General features: G+C 37.8%; 1 protein-coding gene across 8 annotated transcripts in view; it reads left to right on the top strand.

Moving 5' to 3' along the window:
- Positions 1–22,097, top strand: part of xrcc4 (X-ray repair complementing defective repair in Chinese hamster cells 4) — a 534,233-nt gene that overhangs the window by 234,844 nt on the left and 277,292 nt on the right. For all 8 annotated transcript variants that reach the window (XM_069936314.1, XM_069936320.1, XM_069936331.1 and 5 more), the window contains 2 exons: positions 7,587–7,739; positions 10,412–10,539. In XM_069936314.1, coding sequence (XP_069792415.1) covers positions 7,587–7,739; positions 10,412–10,539 — 281 coding nt within the window. The remainder of the gene's footprint in view (positions 1–7,586; positions 7,740–10,411; positions 10,540–22,097) is intronic.

The following is a 22,097-nucleotide window of genomic DNA, read 5'->3' as shown; positions in this document are numbered from 1 at the left end:
CTTGCGAGTGGATTCGCAAATCCAAATGGAGAGGGGAGATGTGGTTGTCCGACAAGGGATAAAGGGCAACTCAGGAGGGGAAGGGGAGATTGGGGATAAAGAAGATAGAAATAGGAGAATAAGGAAAATGTTGGATGTTGTAGGAATGTTGTCTGGTAAAGAGTTGAAAATAAGAAAACAGAAATGGAAAAGGAGGAAAGGTAATGATGGAAAAACGGAAAGAGAAGATAAACAAAATATAAAATGGCTACGCTGAACTATATGACTCTAAATATTAATGGAATACATAACCAAATTAAAAGGAAGAAACTACTAAATTTACTGAAAAAGGAAAAAATAGATATAGCATTTGTCCAAGAAACACACTTAACTGAATTGGAGCACAAGAAATTAAAGAGAGATTGGGTAGGACATGTAACAGCAGCATCGTATAATTCAAAAGCAAGAGGAGTGGCTATATTAATTAGCAAAAATGTGCCATTTAAAATAGAAGAGGAAATAATAGATCCAGCAGGGAGATATGTTATGATAAAATGTCAGATATATTCAGAGCTTTGGAATCTACTTAATATATATTCACCTAACGAAGAAGATCAAAAGTTTATGCAAGATATCTTTTTGAAGGTAGCTAATACGCAAGGGAACATACTAATAGGAGGGGATTTCAATCTGAATTTGGATCCAAATATGGATAAAACGGGGAAAAAAATTAACAGGAAGAACAAAGTAACCAAATTTATAATTAAATCAATGCAAGAAATGAAACTTGTGGACATATGGAGGAAACAAAACCCAAAAGAAAAGGAATACTCATACTACTCGACTAGACATAAAACATACTCAAGGATAGACCTATTCCTGTTATCAGCCCACATACAAGGGAGAGTTAGGAAAACGGAATATAAAGCTAGACTATTATCGGACCACTCACCCCTGTTATTGGCAATAGAGCTAGAAGACATCCCTCCAAGAATGTATAGATGGAGATTAAACCCCATGCTACTTAAAAGACAGGATTTTAGAGAATTTATTGAAAAACAATTAAAAATGTACTTTGAAGTAAATACGGAATCAGTGGAAGATAAGTTTATACTATGGGACGCAATGAAAGCATTCATTAGCGGGCAAATAATAAGTTATGCAACCAAGATGAAGAAGGACTATAATCAGGAAACAGAGCAGTTGGAAAGGGAAATAATAAACATAGAAAAAAAATTAGCAATAAAGGAAGATACAACCAAAAGAAGAGAATTGGCGGATAAAAAAATAAAATATGAAACATTACAAACATATAAGGTGGAGAAGAATATAATGAAGACAAAACAGAAATATTATGAACTAGGGGAAAAAACACACAAAATCCTAGCATGGCAGCTTAAGACAGAGCAAACTAAGAAAATGGTATTGGCAACAAGGAAAAAAGACAAACAAATTACATATAATCCAAAAGAAATTAAGGAAAACTTCAGAGAATTCTATGAACAATTATACCGAACCGAAAACGAAGGGAAAGAAGGGAAAATAGATGAATTTTTGACTAAAATTGAACTACCAAAACTACAAATAGAGGAACAAAATAAATTAACAGAACCATTTGGAACAGTAGAAATACAAGAGATAATAAAAAATTTACCAAATAATAAGACACCAGGAGAGGATGGACTCCCAATAGAATTCTACAAAACATTTAAAGACCTAATAATACCGCCCCTCCTGGATGTAATCAACCAGATTGATGAGACACAAAACTTACCAGATTCATGTAAAACAGCAATAATTACAGTGATACTAAAACAAGGGAAAGATCCACTCTCACCAGCGTCATATGGACCAATATCTCTGCTAAACACAGATTATAAGATAATAGCTAAACTATTAGCGAACAGATTAGCAGAACAGGTACCGAAAATGGTAAATTTAGACCAAACTGGATTTATCAAAAAAAGACGCACAACAGACAATATTTGTAAATTTATTAACTTAATTCATGCAGTAGAAGGAAATAAAGCACCGGCAGTAGCAGTTGCTTTAGACGCAGAGAAGGCCTTCGACAGAGTAGAATGGAATTACTTGTTCAAAGTATTGCAAAAATTCAGTTTACCGGAGAAGTATATTAATTGGATTAAAGCATTATATAAGGGACCGTTAGCGAAAGTGACAGTAAATGGACATGTATCAAAGCAATTTAACTTAAGCAGGTCAACGCGGCAGGGATGCCCACTATCACCATTATTGTTTGCGCTAGCTATAGAACCACTAGCAGAATCGATAAGAAGAGATAATAATATAAAAGGAATAAAAATAAAAGACAGGGAATATAAAATCAGTCTGTTTGCAGATGATGTGATAGTGTACTTAACAGAACCAGAACTATCAATAAAAGAACTATATAAGAAATTGAAGGAATATGGAGAAGTGTCGGGATACAAGATAAACGTAAATAAAAGTGAAGCAATGCCTATGAATAACGCGGATTTCTCAAAATTTAAGGAGGAATCCCAATTCAGATGGCAAACGCAGGCAATAAGATACCTAGGTGTGCAAATAAACAAAAATCTAGGCCAATTATATAAACTCAATTACAATCCACTAATGAAAAAATTACAGGACGATTTAGAGCATTGGAAAGAGCTACCACTAACACTGATAGGAAGGATAAACTGTATTAAAATGAACATTTTTCCAAGGATACTATACTTATTTCAGGCATTGCCAATACAACTGACAGAAAAATTCTTCAAAGAGTTAAAGAAAATAATAAGGAGATTTTTATGGAGAGGGGGGAAACCGAGGATAGCACTAGACAAATTAACAGAATGGTATAAACAAGGAGGCTTACAATTGCCAAACTTCAAAAATTATTATAGAGCCGCACAATTAAGGTACCTATCAGATTTTTATCAAACAAGGGAAAAACCAGACTGGACGAGACTAGAATTAGATAAAATAGGGGAAAAGATACCTGAACACATATTATATAAATGGGACGAAAAATTGGTACAACATAGAACTTCTCCAGTATTACACCATCTCCTCAATATATGGAAGAAGATTCATGTAGAAAGAAATAAAATAAATTACCAAATACCAAAACTAATATTGACGCAAAATAAGCTACTCCCTTTTACAATACACAACCTTGCCTTTAGAAAATGGGAAAAAAAAGGGATTAAAAGAATAGAAAATTGTTTTTCAGGAAGTAGATTCTTATCCTTTGAACAAATGAGAGATAAGTACAATATAACGGGAGATACAGCGCTGGCATATTACCAACTGAGATCCTACTTGAAAGATAAATTAGGAAGCAACTTGAGTTTACCAGAGGGAAGTAACCTTGAATATGTGATTACAGATACAATGTTAATCAAAAGATTTATAAAAAATATGTATATTAAACTGCAAGAAAAGGAAAATGAGGAAACAAATGGTAAAACTAAACAAAAATGGGAACAAGATTTAAATATAAAGATAAAAAAGGAAACATGGGAGAAGTTATGCTCTGGAACGATGAGAAATACAATAAATACGAGGCTGCGTATGATACAATATAATTGGTTACACAGACTATACATTACACCGCAAAAGTTAAATAAATGGGACCCAACAGTATCTGATAGATGTTTTCGATGTAAAAAAGAAAGGGGAACAACAATTCATGCAATCTGGACATGTGAGAGAGTAGAAAAATTTTGGGATGATCTCAATCAGATATTAAATAAAATAACAGAAAACAATATACCAAAGAATCCAGAGATCTTTCTCCTAAGTAACATAAAAAATAAAGAATTTGGAATTGACTTGGAGGATGCACAAAAAAGATTTGTTAAGATAGCCCTAGCTGTAGCAAAAAAATGTATTATGTCAACCTGGAAATTGGAAGATAATTTGAAAATACAACAATGGTATATAGAAATGAATAAATGTATTCCATTAGAAAAAATAACATATAGTTTAAGAAATAATATTGAAATATTCGAACAAGTATGGGAGCCTTACATTAAATACAATAGCGAAAACCTACCGGGAACAAACATTACCTAAGTTGATGGAAGGAGAAGAAAAGAAAAGAATGGACTCAGTAGAATTTCTGGTGTATTTTTGTTGAATGACAACATTGTCTAACTGAATTAATGCAACCTAGATTGTATAACTAAAATGGATGAGAGGGGGGGGGATGGGGGGGTGGCTTGGGAGGAGGGAGGGGGGAGGGGGGAGGGAGAAAAAGTCACTGTAAATGTGTGGAAAAGAAAAAGTGTATATCATAGCTATTGTGATTTATGGTGTGAAAAATAAAATATTTAATAAAAAAAAAAGGAGTATACTAGGAGCAGGCACATTGGTTCATCAAGGAGTATACTAGGAGCAGGCCCATTGGTTCATCAAGGAGTATACTAGGAGCAGGCCCATTGGTTCATCAAGGAATATACTAGGAGGAGGCTCATTGGTTCATCAAGGAGTATACTAGGAGCAGGCCCATTGGTTCATCAAGTCTGCATTGTCATTCTAATCATGAGTTCAACCATCCTCCCACTCCCCAGTTTTCTCTATGTTACCCTTTATGCCCTGACTAATCAAATATCTGTCAATCTCTGCCTTAAATACACCCAACGACCTCACTTCCACAGACTCATGACCTGCTGACTGAAGAAATGTTTCTGCATCTCTTTTTTTTTTAATTGATGCTTATTTGTCCTGAAGAAATAGAGTAAATCCTAACAGTCTTTTTCTACTGAGGTTGGGTGAGACAGGAACTAGAGGTCATGGACTGAGAGTAAAAGGTGAGATGTTTAAGAGAAATATTAGGGGAATTTTTTTTTGAAAATTTTATTTATTAAATCATAATGCATATGTTAAACATACAATTAATGAATAAAACTTAGAAAAGTCACAAAATACATACATGATTTTTTTTAACTAATCACCTACAACCCCCCCCCACCTTTCTTCCATACCACACCCACCCCAACCCACCCCCCCTCTAATCTACCCCAAGAAAAAAGAAAGAAAGAAAGAGGAGATCACACAACATCAAAATTCATCAATTAATTACCATGGTTTGGAGCAGCACCACGAATGTGCAGAAAAGGGATTTAATAATTCAACCCCATATAATCTAAATAAGGGCTCCAAGTTTTATGATAAAAAAATTATCATGTAATTATCATATGTTATCTTTGGAATACAAGACCTCAACTCCAAATGCCATCTCTGAATATTCAAATCAATCTCATTTTTCCAAGTAACTGCCCAACATTTTCTAGCCACAGCTAAAGCCAATTTCAAAAAAGCAATTTGAAATCTACTTAATTTCATTTCTAAACTAATCCTCTTAATATTACCCAACAAAAACACCTCAGGATCTAATAAAAATTTCACTTCCAAAATAGCTTCTAGAAATTCCCTAAGTTTATTCCAAAAAGGTTTCACCATCTCACGTGACCGAGTAGAATGTAGAAAAGAACCTACCTCCTTATGACATTTAAAACTTAAGTCTTCGGAGAACTTCTTCACTCAGAGGTTGATAAGTGTGGAACAAGCTGCCAGTGGAGAGCATTTAAGAGAATTGGATAGTTGCATGGATGGGAGGAGAAAGGAGGGCTATGGTCCCAATGCAATAGATCAGCTTGGACTAGATGGGCCAAAGGGTCTGCTTCTGTGCTGTAGTGTTTTATAGATCTGAAACATTGTAGCTGATCCAAGTTTCTATTTTATTTGCCCAGGCTCATCTTTCCATTTTACTGTAATGCATAAAATTTCTGATTCTCAGGATATCACTTAAATAGTTACATTTTATTTAGTTTCCTTTTCTTGCAAGTTAATAATATATGGGAAAAGTTCAAAGCTTTTCTGCTAAGATTTATTTTCAGTGCAGTAAACAAAATGAAGTCCTTTGAATTAAGTCGAGCATTAAATTCTATGGTCAGTCAGTTAATCGATAAGATTCAGGTGTACACTTTGCAAATGTTATTTGATGAATTATACTTATACAAAAACCAGCATTGGATTGCTTTATTCAGATTATTTTGCTGATTACATTAATCAGATTTCTCTGTAATCAAATATCTGTCAATCTCTGCCTTAAATACACCCAACGACCTTGCTTCCACAGCCGCATGTGGCAAAAAGTTCCACAGACTCACGAAAACCAATGAAGAAATTTTTCAGGACTTCTGTTTTAAATTGATGCCCTTTTATCTTAGGTTAGCGCTATATTTTTATAAATAAGTGCTTAAAGCTCATTTTAAAAATCCTAAACTTTGATTAAGGTAGAAAATCCATGCTTCATTCACACAGGCTTCTTTTAACAGACATCAAAACCATTTAATAGTTTTAGTTACTTCAAATTCAAACAAAAGTATTGTCCTTGAATATCTGAAGAAAATCTTAAGTAATGGAATGACATAGTGTTGGAAAATTAAAAGAAGCTGTTGGAATCTCTTAGTCATTTAAACCAGGAAGACTTTCGTGATAATAAATAGGGCTTTGAATTATCAAAGATTTTTTTAATAACTCAAAACATATTTTATGTTAGTAATTTCTCAAGAATTGGCTTAATCTATTTAAAATTGACTGATTTAGTGTGGGAATGTTTTAATAATGTCTTTTTAATTTATTTCAAATAAAACATCTGTGAGTTATAGACTTGGATCAAAGTTACTCCATTCACTGTCTAGATTTAGAATTTTTTTTGTCCAGCTTGGTTGTAGCACACTGAATTTTGTATTGTGTATAAATTGTGGTATAATTAATGTCAAATACAGTATTAAATCAATTTACATATACTTTAAAACAAGCAGTTAAGTATTTTAATAAAATTCCATCATTAATTATTCGTACAATCTTTGATCTTAATTTTTGTTTTATGAAATACAAAACTAAATTTCTCCTTGGAATTTTACTGTGCATTCTGCATTTTTAATGTTTAAGAATGTGTCCCGGGAAGCCCTTTGTGTCATTTTCACTGGGCCACTCTTAACTGGGACACTAATTGTCTTTCCAATGAACATAGCTCATCTCCTTCAACTGGAAACGGGTGACTTTCTGCTGTCCCTTTTCCACTGGTTCTATCAGCACTCCAGCATCAACAAGTGCCGGGGATATGAGTAAGGGTAGAGGCAGTTAATCCCCTGTGTGAAATTATGTCTTTTGATGCCGGTAATCACACAGTGTTCCTTTTACATTGGACCCTGTACCAGTAAATTCCAAATTAACTCCTGGCTGACTGATGAACCATGACTTCTGCAAAAGTAGAGATGTGGTAGAAAGTATGAGTATGTCAATTATTTTGTTTCCTTGGATGCTTGGTGACCTGCTGAGCTCCTACAGCATTTGTGTGTTGCTAAATTTACCTTTTTCAAGTCTAAACCTCCAAGCACTTATCTTATTCCCAGAACTTGTAAACATTTTCCAGATTTATTTTTTCCTCAACATTTTTCAATCACTTTTATAAAGGGGTCAATCAACTGAACTCCAAAATTAGGTTGTGAACATTAGAGTCTTCTTTTGCATCTAATAAGTTGCACTCCATTGAACTGTGATTTTTTTTTGTTGAAGTTCTTACACGCTTCTTGATCCTTGTTCACCAGATTGGAGAAATATGTAAGGGCTAAAGAAGACTTGGAGCAAGACCTCTATTCACGTTTCATCCTAGTGCTTAATGAAAAGAAAGCCAAGATTAGACAACTAAAGGAACGCTTAAAGTGTACTCATGAGCAGGCGGAAGCCAGGAGTCAAAACAGGTGTTTGTTTAAACTTCATTTCATTGCGATTCCAGTACATTGTGTTCATTTTGTAGAGCAGCAAATCTTATTTGATTTTTTTTCAGTCAATAGCCCATGCATGAACTACACTAACATTTGATTGCTGGAAAAGTGCAAGAATATTGTATGTTAGCATTCTGAACTGCCTTTCCGTCTTGGTTTATCTATGATGAAAACTACTCATGTTTCTAAAGCAAATTTATATCAGGAAGTAAGTTTTAACTAGAAAATATTAAAGACCGGCATTTTAATTTATGGTAACTGATTACACTAATTGTTATTTATGTATTCAAAATGGTAGCTGGATCACTGCAGTCTAATTTAAAATACATTAAAATCAATTATACTGCCAGGCTCTTTGTGTTTTCCATTTTCACATTTCTGTTGCTGTATGAGTTTGGCTGAAGTGTTCCATGTAGTTAGGGTTTCCAGTTTTACTTAGTCATATATTGAAAATTTTTAAAGAAAATGACAGCTCCATAAATCTGAAATGGAAACACCCAGTTAGTCATGTAGCATCTCTGGAAAGCGAAACAGGGCTTACATTTCAAGTCAAAGAATAGAAAGAAGTGGGTGACATCTTCAAGTGTATCATCAATTGCAAAAGACCCAAACTTAGTGAAGAAAGGAGAATACTGTATTTGCCAAGCCCATCTGCTGTCAAAGTCCCTGGCAATTTTGCTGTGTCTGGCTATCCTAGTATTTTCCTTGGAGAGTTAACACTTGCATCTGGGCAGCCATTGATTTCATCGTGTATTTTACAACTGTGCAGAATAAAGTGAAAGAAGATAAGATAATAACAAAAAACACTGGAATCACCCTACAAGTTTGCTAGCAAGTATGGAAGAAATGAGAGTGAAATAGTAGGCTGAAGGCTGCTGGAAGCTAGCTCATAACAACCAGAAATCAGGTCCGAAGTTCATGAGGGACCAGGATTCCGGAAGGGTCTCGGATATCAGTAGCTTTCAAATCATTTTGGAAGTTCAGAACTAATAGCTCAGATTTACAAGAGACCGTGCAGCTGCAGAAGTTACAGGAGGTAAATCCATGGAGATTCTTTGTCTCTGAAAGGAGTCTTTTTTGCTTCTCTTTCTTTTATCAGTGGCGCCTTTTTATCTGGCTTTGTGGCAAACAAAAGTTAATACATTTTGTGTTTTATATACTTGATAATAAAGGAATCTTATGAAATAGAGATGCTTTATCAGATCTGAAAAAGAGAATTAACAAGTTAGCTTTAAGTTGCAGTAAGTCTGGGGAAGGAAAGGATAGGAAAAAAGGATTTTATCTGATGGAGTGAGGCCAAGGTTGCCATGGTAATTAGCTGTTGTGAAGCCATCTGGTCGATACATTAATGAGGACCTTTGGAGAGGAAGAAAACAAACAATGAAATATAAAAACTATGGCATCTAGGTAAAAGCTGCAGGAAATGCCCAGCAGTTCAGGCAGGATGAGTAGAGAGGGATAAACTATTAGTATTCGAGATGGCTAAGCTACAACAAAACTGGTGCAGACACAGAAAGTCACCTGATTATTTGAGTTTTCCATATGGAAGGCATTTACATTTCTCCTGTTGTATAAGCTAAGGCTTTATGTTGCACTATAACAAATTATTACATGTACTTTCTCTGAATTAACAAGGGGAGTAGTGGGCTGCCTCTCTTCATACAGATTTTGAGCATGTTAACATTAGTTAGAGCTGATAAAGAAATTTCAGATTCACATTTTCAGCCTTCAGATTTATTGTCAGAGTACATCCATGACATTCACATACAACCCTGAGATTCACGCAGCGTGAACATTTAAACAATTAAAAGAACTGTAAACATATAATGAAGGTCAACGAACTGTGCAATACAGGGAGAGCAAAAAAAAAACCCAGTAAAGTTGGACCAATTAGAGCAACATATTTTGCCTTCTCTTAAGTAAATGAGTAATGTTGAAGTTGTATAAGGTTTTCGTGAGGCCAAACTTGGAATATTATGTGCAGTTTTGGTCCATGAATTATAGGAAGGATATAAACAGAATAGAGAGAGTGCAGAGGAGATTTGCAAGAATGTTGCCTGGGTTTCAGGAATTGAGTTACAGGGAAAGGTTGAACAGACTGGGACTTTATTCCATGGAGCATAGAAGACTGAGGGGTGATTTGATAGAGGTATTTAAAATTATAAGAGGGACAGATAGAGTCAATGTGGACAAGCTTTTTCCATTGAGCATGGGGGAGATTCAAACAAGAGGACATGGATTGAGATTGAAGGAGGAAAGGTTTAGGGGAATCTTGAAAGGGAATTTCTTTGCTCAGAGGGTGGTGGGAATGTGGAATGTGCTACCGGTTGAAGTGGTAGATGCGGGTTCGATTTTAATATTTAAGGAAAAGTTGGATAGGTATGTGGACGAGATAGGTGTGGAGGGTTATAGGCTGGATGCGGGTCAATGATAGTAGGTGGGAGAAGATGTTCAGCATGGACTAAGGGCTGAACTGGCCTGTTTCTGTGCTGTAATTGTTATATGGTTATATGATTAATATATAATTACTCTGAGGCAGAGCAAGAATGATGTCCAATAAATGCTTTATTCAGCCCAGTATAAATTTTATAAATAATGATTAAAACTATTGGTAAACAAATTGTTCTGTGGGTTTCTTTTTTTTTCAGGAGTGCAGTTGCCACCAGCAAGGAAATTTCACTAACAGAGGAAGATTTTGATTGCAACACCAATAAAGAACACAAAGGCCATGCTTCTGAACCTGGAAGCTTGGCTCGACCTTCCAAGTCAGTCGCTGGTAAGGGAATGTGTTTTAAATGTAACATAGTGACCAAGGCTTCTTACAATTGTGGGCAGACCTAAGTGAAGCAAATTGCACTTTTTTGATTAATTACTTTTTCACATCAAAATTCATCAATTTGAACAAACAATGGACACTCAACGCATAATTGACTGAAAATGAAACCAAGGAGAAGACATCATCTCATAATTTCCTTACTATGATACTTCAGTTAGAAGTATCGAATCGTAGAACATTACAGCGCCGAAACTGGATCCTTCTGCCCTTTTAGTCTCTGCTAAATCTTTTTTTTTTGCCTAGTCCCACTGACCTGCACCCATTCCATCACCCTCCATACCTCTCCCATCCATGTACCTGTCTATATTTTTAAAAAAATATTAAAACTGAGCCTGGATTCCCCACTTCAGCTGCCAGCTCATTCCACACTCCACTCACTTCCTGTATGAAGTTCCCCCCCAAATTTTCCCATTTCACTCTTAACCCATATCCTGACCTATCTGACCTACCCTCAGTGGATAAAGCCTACCTATATTTACTCTGTCTATCCCACTCATAATTTTAAATACCTCTATCAAATCTCCCCTCATTCTTCTACGCTCCGGGGAAGAAAGTCTTAATCTGTTTAACTTTTCTTTGTAACTTTTCTGCACTCTTTATATCTTATTGATATCTTTCCTGTAGTTAGGTGACCAAAACTGCACACAAATCTCCAAATTTGGCTTCACCAATGTCTTATAAAACTTTACCATAGTATCCCAACTCCTATACTCATTGCTTTGACAAAACAAAGGACTCTACATCACCTTTGTTGACCTCACCAAAGCCTTCGACACCGTGAGCAGGAAAGGGCTTTGGCAAATACTAGAGTGCATCGGATGTCCCCCAAAGTTCCTCAACATGATTATCCAACTGCACGAAAACCAACAAGGTCGGGTCAGATACAGCAATGAGCTCTCTGAACCCTTCTCCATTAACAATGGCGTGAAGCAAGGCTGTGTTCTCGCACCAACCCTCTTTTCAATCTTCTTCAGCATGATGCTGAACCAAGCCATGAAAGACCCCAACAATGAAGACGCTGTTTACATCCGGTACCGCACGGATGGCAGTCTCTTCAATCTGAGGCGCCTGCAAGCTCACACCAAGACACAAGAGAAACTTGTCCATGATTTATGAAGGCCAATATGCCAAAACCTTTTTTCACAACCTTGTCTACCTGTGATGCCACTTTCAGGGAATTGCGTATTTGTATTCCCAGATCCCTCTCTTCTACTTCACTCCTCAGTGCCCTACTATTTATCGGGTATGTCCTTTCTTGGTTTGTCCTTCCAAAATGCAAAACCTCACACTTACCTGCATTAAATTTCATCTGCCATTTTTCAGCCCATTTTTCCATCTGGTCAGATCCCTCTGCAAGCTTTGAAAATCATCTTCACTGTCCACAACAACTCCAGTCTTAGCGTGATCTGCAAACTTGCTGATCCAGTTTACTACATTATCATCCAGATCTTTGATATATCAAATAATAATAGTCCCAGCACTGATTCCTATGGCACACTGCGAGTCGCAGGCCTCCAGTCTGAGAAGCAATCAAACCCCATTACTCTCTGGCTTCTCCCGTCTAGCCATTGTCCAATCCAGTTCACTACATCACCATGAATACCTAGCGTCTAAACCTTCCTGACTAACTTCCCATGTGGGACCTTATCAAAAGCCTCATGAAAGTCCATGTAGATAAGATCCACAGCCTTTTCTTTGTCATCTTTCTTGGTAACCTCCTCGAAAAACTCTATAAGATTGGTTTACACTACCTACCACGCACAAAGCCATTTTGACTATCCCTAATCAGTCGCTGGCTATCCAAACAATTGTATATCAAATCTTTTAGAACACCTTCCAATAATTTTCGAACAACGGACATCAGGCTTGCTGGTCTATAGTTTCTAGGGTTAATTTTTGAGCCTTTATTAAACAATGGAACAACGTGAACTACCCTCCTATCCTCTGGCATCACATTTGTGGCTAAGAACATTTTAAATATATCTATCAGAGCCCCTGCAATTTCTACACAAGCTGATGGAGTTGGGTGCAGATACTGTTCAAGGTTTGTCTTAGTATTTTCTGCATGTTGCCATGATGATAGTTCTTTTTTTTTGATTCATTGGAAAAGCCTTTCCGTTTCTTGAAAATAATATCTTAATTTCTACTTTAATTAATTTAATTAATTAATACCTTAAATAATACTTAGCATTTATGGACCTTGTGTATGGAAAAATGATTTTTTTTAACATTTTTATTTTTCACACTATGATCCATATTAACCAAAATACACACAAACATTTCCATCTTGAATATGATGTCATTTTCTCCCCTTTTTACCCCCTCCCTTCCCTCCCTCCTTCCCACCCCCCTCCCTGTCACATTTGTGGCCCGAAATGTGAAGTTAATAAAACATTAAACACAAGTTTATCAGGTAAACTTCTTAGTGTCTTTTTATTTTCCCGTTTTCCTTTGTTCTCCTGCTTGTGTTCTTATCTCTCTCATACCACGTGACTTCCGGTACATGTCATACATATTCATTATCATGACATCCCTCCTTTAATCAGAAATAAACTTTACCTTCACTTACCAATATCCCTCGGAAACATACAAACATCGTAACTAATGGTAATACTATAACTCAACTACATAAAATTTACTACCTACAGCATTCATACATGCACTTTATGATACAAGATTAAAATACTGTCCCAAAGTTATTATTAAAATTATGGCACAAAGTCTTCGTATCGTTTGGGCACTTTCCGGTTTCGTTTCGGCCTGCCTGCGATATTGTCATCGCTTCTCGGTTGTTCACTCTCGGCATCGGCAATACTGCTCGCCACGGCTTCGGGTGTTTCTGGCGCTCTAGTCACTTCATCAGGAGTGCTGGTAACTGCCTCTGGAACATCATCAGGTCTCTCTGTTTCAGCATCTCGTATTGGCCTTTCAACCTCTTCGCTCGATGTATCTCTGGACTGGTACCTTTTTACACCTGATATATTTCTCTTATACAGGACTCCAGTCGGAGACTTGACTGTCACCATACTGCCACTTCTGGATACGACAGTATAGGGTTGATGATAATAAGGTGTATCTAGCTTACCACCAGTTTCATGCCTCACTAGAACATTATCTCCTGGCATGATGTCTGAGTACTTGGCTCCACGTTTCGAATCTGTGTACAGCTTTGCTGCACCTTTCTTTTCAGCATCGTGGTCCCTCATCTCCTGGTTGTCTCGGATTTCCTTTATTTCTGGCATTTTTGTGCGGATTTTTCTCCCAAAAAATGCTTCTGCAGGACTTTTTCCAGTGGTTGCATGAGTCATTGCTCGATAGACAGCCACATAAGATAGCAATGCTTCTCGCCAATTTTGTCCTTCTGTGTGTGCAATTCTCAATCGTTTTTCAATGGAGTGATTTTGTCTCTCTACTTCTCCATTGGCTTGCGGCCATTTCGGAGTTACTTTATGATGGTGGATACCTGTGGTCCTCATGTATTCCGTAAATGTCTCTGAAATGAATTGTGGACCATTGTCAGAGTATAATGTAACAGGTAATCCATATCTTGCGAATATCTCTGCTAACGCTTGTATTGTTTTTTCAGTGGTTGTGGACTTCAACACCACGTACTCAAAGTATCTGCTGTAGTAATCTATCACTACCATAATTGATTCACCCGTCGGTAAAGGTCCAAGAAAATCAACAGCTACGTCGATCCATGGTCCTGTCGGAAGTTGCGTACTCCGGATCGGTTCTGGCGGATTACTCCTACTTGTGATGTGACATCCGTGACAAGTTTTAACAAATTTCTCGGCGTCTTTATCACAACCTGGCCACCATACCTTGGTCCTGAGGTTTTGCTTGGTACCAACAATACCTAGGTGTCCTTCATGCGCTAAGGATACGATCTTCGGTCTCAATCTTTGCGGAATCACCAATCTGCAACCTCTCAATACACACTGTCTGATGCAACAAAGTTCATCTCTAATGGGAATATAAGCCTTGTGAGTACACTTGTCCCATTGTCCACTCTGTATGAATTCTCTTACTTCCATGAGTTCTGGATCACGTTCGAATTCTCTCTCGACCTCTTTCGTAGTCACAGCTTTCGGTGTCGCCTGAATAGCTACGAAGCGTACAAAACTCTCTGTTTCTGTTCCCAATTCTGACTTGGATTGTGGACATCCATCCTTCACCAATCTGGACAGCGGATCAGCAATGTTTGCTTTCCCTGCAATGTGGATTACTTTATATTTGTAGGGTTGTAGTCTGAGTACCCATCTCTCTATTCTGGCACATGGTTTGGATCTAGGTGCATAGATCACCTCTAATGTCTTATGATTCAATGCCGTATAAATATGCATGGAACCTCTCATAGGCCCATACAAGTCCGAGTGCTTCTTTCTCTGTCTGAGAGTATCTTCTTTCCACATCTGATAACGATCTGCTATCATAGGCAATGATTCTCGGTCCTCCATCATGCATCTGGACCAACACGGCTCCTAAACCAACCTGGCTGGCATCCGCTATGACTTTGGTTGATGCCGCCGGATCGTAATATCCAAGAGTTTTTGCATCTGTCAGGCTTTGCATCAGCGCTGTGAACGCTTTCTTCTGCTCAGATCCAAAATGAAATGGTACACCTTTCCTGGTTAGTTTTCTTAGTGGTTCTCCCACTGTAGCGAAATTAGGAACGAACTTTGCACAAAAATTGACCATTCCCAGGAAACTCCTCACCTCTGTTGCATTCTGAGGTGCACGTGCCTCTGCAATAGCTTTCACCTTGGCAGGGTTTAGTCCTTTCTGTGTAAGTCTGTGTCCCATGAAGTCCATTGCTGACACACCGAACTGGCACTTGTTTCCATTCACGGTAAGGCCTGCCTCCTGTAGTCTAGATAGTACACGCCTCAACTGTTTGTCATGCTCTTCCTTCGTTGGTGCATGGACTATGATGTCGTCAGAAATGTTGGCAACTCCAGGAATGCCTTGAATCACTCGATGGATTTCATACTGGTAGATATCCGAAGCTGCATTAATTCCAAATGATAGTCTCTTGTAACGATACAATCCACAGTGAGTCACAAATGTAGTTACATCTCGGGAACCTGGATCCAGCTCTAATTGATGATAGCCCCATTTCAGATCAATTTTTGAGAATACCTTGCTGGTAGTTAGTTCTTGAAGTATTTCCTCCATTGTTGGTATAGGGTGTCGTTCTCTGATTATAGCTTCATTGGCCATTCTCATGTTAACACATAGTCTTATGTCACCCTTTGGTTTGGGCACAATCACTACAGGACTGACCCATTGTGTCGAATGTTCCACCGGTTCAATAATGTCTTGTTCGATCAATTCTTTAATTTTGGCTTCGACTTTCCCACGAAGTCCAAACGGAGTTCGGCGCATTGGTTGTGCCTTGGGTTTGACCGTTTCATCTACCGCTAGCTTCAATTGTCGACCTTTCAGCTTTCCTACTCCTTGGAAGACTGCGGGGAATTCTTGCTTCATATCCTCGTATGACTGAATTGAATTGACACAAGCTCCAATATGAAGTATTGTCAGGTCTTGCGCTGTGCTTCTACTCAGCAATGGTTCTTCCCTCTCTTCTATGACCATAAACTCTGCTTCGGTGTACTTATCTCCAGCTTCAACAGTTGCAGTAAAACATCCAATGGTCTGCAATGGCTTGGTTGCTGTGTATGGATACAGTTTCTTGGAACACTTCTTTGAGGTACAGATGATCTTTTTCCTTTTCAACTTCTCCCATAAATGTCGATCAATCACATTACTGTCACTGCCTGAGTCTACAATGACCTGCACTGTTACTCCACCAATGATCACTGGGACCTTCTCATGACGTACTTCATTCAACGTAAATTGGTAACAACTCTGTTCCTCCTGGGTATCATCATCGTCACCGTCTATCTGACGAATGGTATCTTTCTTTCCAGGATACTTTCCTTTCCCCCAGGCTTTGCCTTTGGAAGTTGTACCCTTCCTCTTCTGGTCTGCATTGGACTTGCTTTTGCACTTCTTTGCAAAGTGGTCCTTACCTCCACACTTTCTGCAAACTTTGCTTTTGGCCGGGCAATATGGGTCTTTTCCAAAGTGACCTCGGTTTCCACATCGATAACATTCCATGTCCTGTGTCAACGTATATCTTGGCTGATTATGGCGATGTGAGAGCCTCTTAATTTGCTGGCTTGAGTTGTCTTTCAGGGTCATGGTATGAAATTGTCCTTCAACAGCCTCTAATGCAGCAGCAATGGTTAAAGCATCGGTGAGTTCCAACTCACTCCCTCTTTCCAGTAGACGTCTTCTGAGTTTATCTGATCTGCAGTGCTGTACGACTTGATCCAGTAATTGGTTGTCCAAATCAGCTGGCATGTAATTGCATCCAACAGCTAGCTGGCGTAGTCTCGTCACGTACTGAGCAATTGTCTGGCCATCTTCTTGTCTCATTCTCCGAAACAAATGGCGTTGAAATGTAGCATTCGGTGTCACTACATAGTGTGCATTTAATGCATCTACCGCTTTCCGGTACTCATCCTTTCTTCCAGTATTCAAAAGTGTCTTAAACGTTTCCCGAACTGAGGGTCCTGCAGTGAAAAGAAGTAACGCCCTTCTCTGCGCTTTTTGTTCAATTGTACCGGTATCTAGAAATAGGCCACGACTGTCGGCGTAGGATTCAAATTGTTCCAGTCATGCCTTCCACTTCACACTTACAGTGCTTGCATCACCTGTTGGGTCAAAATGAGCAATTCCACTATGTGTTAGAAAGTCATTGTCTGCACCAGCCATGAGGAAATATTCCAGCCCCAAAAGTACTGAGTCACAGAGAAAATTCTTATCACCTTGAAGTTGTCTGTAATCCTCTGTAATCTTGTTTAGTCTTTAATTTTCTTCAAGCTTCTTTCATCCTCATCGCCAATGTCACATTTGTGGCCCGAAATGTGAAGTTAATAAAACATTAAACACAAGTTTATCATGTAAACTTCTTCGTGTCTTTTTATTTTCCCGTTTTCCTTTGTTCTCCTGCTTGTGTTCTTATCTCTCTCATACCACGTGACTTCCGGTACATGTCATACATATTCATTATCATGACACTCCCCACCCACTAAATGTTCACAATATACAATACAATAAACCCATTAACAATGTCATCACACAATGAAAATAAACAAGAAAATTGTGTCATCTACTTTTACACACTGGGTCAGTTCATTTTGTCTTCTTCTCATTCTATCATTTTAGGGGGTAGAGGTCCGCGGTAGGCCCTCTCTTTTGTGTTCCATGTACAGTTCCCAAGTATGTTTGAATAATGTGACTTTATTTTTTAAATTATATGTTATTTTTTCTAATGGAATACATTTATTCATTTCTGTACTCTCATTTCTGTACTCTCAGGCTCTCTTCTGATTTCTAGGTTGACATACATTTTTTAAATCTTTAATAAATCTTTTTTGTGCTTCATCCAGTTTGAGGCCTAATTCTATACTTCTTATATTACCTAGAAGAAGGATCTCTGGATTTTTTGGTATGTTGTTTTTTGTGATTTTATTCAATACCTGGTTTAGATCTTCCCAAAACTTTTCCACTTTCTCACATGCCCAAATTGCATGTACTGTTGTTCCTGTTTCCTTCTTACAGCGAAAACATCTACCTGATACTGTTGGGCCCCATTTGTTTAAATTTTGGGGCGTGATATATAGCCTGTGTAACCAATTATATTGTATCATGCGTAACCTCGTGTTTATTGTATTTCTCATACTTCCCATGTTTCATTCTTTATCTTTATGTTTAGATCTCGTTCCCACTTTTGTTTGGGTTTACAGCTTATTTCATCATTCTCTTTCTCTTGCAGCTTGATGTACATGTTTGTTATAAATCTTTTAATTATCATTGTATCTGTAATCACATATTCAAAGCTGCTTCCTTCTGGTAACCTCAGCCTGCTTCCCAATTTGTCCTTTAAGTAGGTTTTCAGTAGGTGGTATGGAAATATTATACTGTGAGTTATTCCATATTTGTACTTCATTTGTTCAAAAGATAATAAATTATTTCCCAAAAAACAATTTTCTATTCTTTTAATCCCTTTTCTCTCCCATTTTCTAAAGGAAAGGTTATCTATTGTGAAAGGGATTAGTTGATTTTGTGTCAATAATAATTTTAGTAGTTGGTAATTTGTTTTTTTCCTTTCTACGTGAATCTCCTTCCAAATGTTGAGCAGATGGTGCAGTACTGGTGAACTTCTATATTGCACCAGTTTTTCATCCTACTTATAAAGTATAAGTTCTGGTACCTTCTCCCCTATTTTATCTAGCTCTAACCTGATCCAATCTGGTTTTTCCATTGTTTCATAAAAATCTGATAGATATCTTAATTGTGCTGCTCTATAATAATTCTTAAAGTTTGGTAGCTGTAAGCCCCCTTGTTTGTACCATTCTGTTAATTTATCTAGCGCTATCCTCGGTTTTCCCCCCTTTCCATAAGAATTTCCTTATTATTTTCTTTAGCTCATTGAAGAATTTCTCTGTTAAGGGAATTGGTAACGATTGAAATAGGTGTTGTATCCTTGGGAAGATACTAATTTTACTGCAATTTACCCTTCCTATTGGTGTTAGTGGTAAATCTTTCCAATGTTCTAAGTCATCTTGTAATTTCTTCATTAATGGCTGATAATTTAATTTGTATAGATGGCCTAGATTATTATCTAGTCTAATAAGCTTCTTTCATCCTCGTCGCCAATGTCACATAAAATTGTGTTTGCCATTTAAATGGTGATTCTTTCTTAAACTTTGTGAAATTCACATTATTCATTGGCATCGCTTCACTTTTATTTGTGTTGATCTTGTACCCTGATATTTCTCCATATTCCTTCAATTTCTTATGTAATTCTTTTCTTGATAATTCTGGTTCTGTTAAGTATACTATGATGTCATCTGCAAATAGACTGATTTTATATTCCTGCTCTTTTATTTTTATCCCTTTTATTTTATTTTCTGTTCTTATCAATTCTGCCAAGGGTTCTATAGCTAAAGCGAACAGTGAGGGAGATAGTGGACATCCCTATCTAGTTGACCTGGTGTATGGAAAATGATTTAGACTATATTTTCTTTTCCAATAATTTCTAAACTACTATTTTCTTATGCAGTTTTGATTATTTGTGCTAATTATTGGGAAAAATGGTGTTTCAAATAGAATTTGACAAGAAATATAAGTCCACTTGATTATTTTAATTATAAAATCTAATGAACACAAAGCCAAGCTTTGGTTTCATAATTTCTCTAAAATGCAATGGGCAAATTGAAATTGCATTACAAGCAAATGGAGGTTTACATCTGTGGTGGTACACCACCAGCCTACTGCAGGCGGTAACCTCTGTACCTGCAGGAATGTAAGGGCTGTGTATCAGTTGGCCTGAAGGGATCAAACCCCACCCGGGTGGGTGTCAATCACCCTCCGGGATATAAACCTCCACCGGCCTCCCGAAGCTCACTCAGAGTTACTGCAGCTACAGCCAGCCTGGCTCTGTGGAAGCCTTTGTGGATTAAAGCCTGTTGTACAGTCATTACCTTGTGTGTGTCTGATTCTGGCTAACAGCGCTCCACAACATCCTATGTTGTAGAAATCCTGAAGTGGATGCCATGAAAATACTGACATACATGAGGGATCCATGGTAACTATTGACATATCCATGTCACCACCAGTGCATAATCACGGGGACATGTCAATATGCCGTTAGCCAACAATCCTGTTCAACAGCTAAGGCAGGAACAAATTGGGGCAAGGCTGTTTTTGGTGCAGTTAGGCAGAAACACAAAAGGAGAGGATACTTGCAAGTCAGGGGATGGATGGAATGTGGGGTGTTTGTAAAGTTAGTTAGCAAAAGTTCAGGCAGCTATTATGTGGAGTCACAGGAAATGAGTGTGATTTTGAATGAAATTTCCTATCAGACTTTACTGTGGAAGAGATCATGGAAGGCCAGGGATTGGAGCAATCAACTGGTGAGGTGCTGAACCATATGAGAACTTACAGGGAGGAAGTCTTGACAAACTTGGAGTATATGAAGATAGACACTTGTCCTGATGAAGTGCAGGCTGCACCTTGTAGGAACCTGGGGAAGAAATTGTGAGGCTCTTATCGTCTTTGTCTTTGGGTTATGTGCTGGAAGACTGGAGGGCAGCTACAGGACAGTGAGCTCAATGTCAGTGATTGGAAAATTTCTGGAGTAATTCTGAGGGACAGGATCTACTGGCACTTGGATTGATAGGGATCTTCAAACCAGGGCAGAACTTACATGATGTATTGTATGTCCTTGGAGAGCATTATAGAAAAGTGAGACCAAGACGTACAGATGCTTAGTTCTTTGAAAGTGGTAACTTAGGTGGATAAAGTATGAAGAAGATGTTTGACACAAGGGCCTTCTACAAAGTACAGAAATTGGTAACTCAGCTGTACAAGATGTTGGTGAGGCCACACAGAGTGCTGTGTACAAATCCATAGCTACAGGCAGAATTGGAAGAGGTGCAGAGAAAATTCACCCAGATGCTGCTGGGACTGGAAGGGCTGAATTGTAGGGAGATGTTGGATAGGTCTTTATTCCCTAGAGTGAAGGAGGCTGAAGGGTATTCTAATGGAATTTTACAAAATTATGGAAGACATAAATAAAATGAATGCTAACATTCATTTTCAGAATCAAGATAATTTGAGAAGTAGAGAGCATAAGTTCAAACGAAGAAGGGAAAGATTTATGAAGGACCTGAGAGGAAACTTGCCACTCAGAGGGTGGTCTGTGTCTCGAATAAGCTGCCAGATGAAACTGTAGATATGAGCAGAATAACAACTTCAAGGCATTTGGTCAGAATTATAGATAAGAGGGACTTGGAGGGATATAGACCAAGTGCAGTTATATGGAATTAGCCCAGAATACCATATTGGTTGGCATGGACTAGTTGGACTGTTCTTTGCTGGATGACTCCACGACTGCATAAATGATTTTTTTTTTGTTTTTTTTCCTTATTTCTTAGTAGGCCATTTGACCCATCAAGTCTATGTGTGCTGACAGAGCAATCCCATCAATTCCATTCCCACACATTACCTGATCATCCACTTTCTCTCACATGCCCATTAACTTCACCCTTATTCTCATACCATCAACCTTCTCTTGGGGTAATTTATTGTAGCTAATAAACCTTTACTGTATGGAAGAAACTGGAGTACCCAGGGAAACTTTTGCAGTCACAGGGATAATGTGCAGACTGTCACTATTGAAACTAGAGTAATTGGGGTTGGATGAGCAATTGTACTCGCTGAGCCACCATGCCACCCTGATTTAGTGTCACTGCTCACTGGAATGGATATGTTCTGTTATGAGTACAATGTGCAAATGAATATGGATACAAATCTAATAACAAACCACCTTGGAGGTTCATCGGCATAATCACTGTTTGAAAACCTTATTTCACTGTCAAATATTTATGAGGCCTTCAGTCTTTAAAGGTCATTGGCATAGA

The sequence above is a fragment of the Narcine bancroftii genome, chromosome 1, assembly GCF_036971445.1.
Source record: "Narcine bancroftii isolate sNarBan1 chromosome 1, sNarBan1.hap1, whole genome shotgun sequence".
NCBI classification, from domain to species: Eukaryota; Metazoa; Chordata; class Chondrichthyes; order Torpediniformes; family Narcinidae; genus Narcine; species Narcine bancroftii.
Note: the sequence above shows the minus strand (reverse complement) of the source record. Positions and strands in the feature narration are given on the sequence as shown.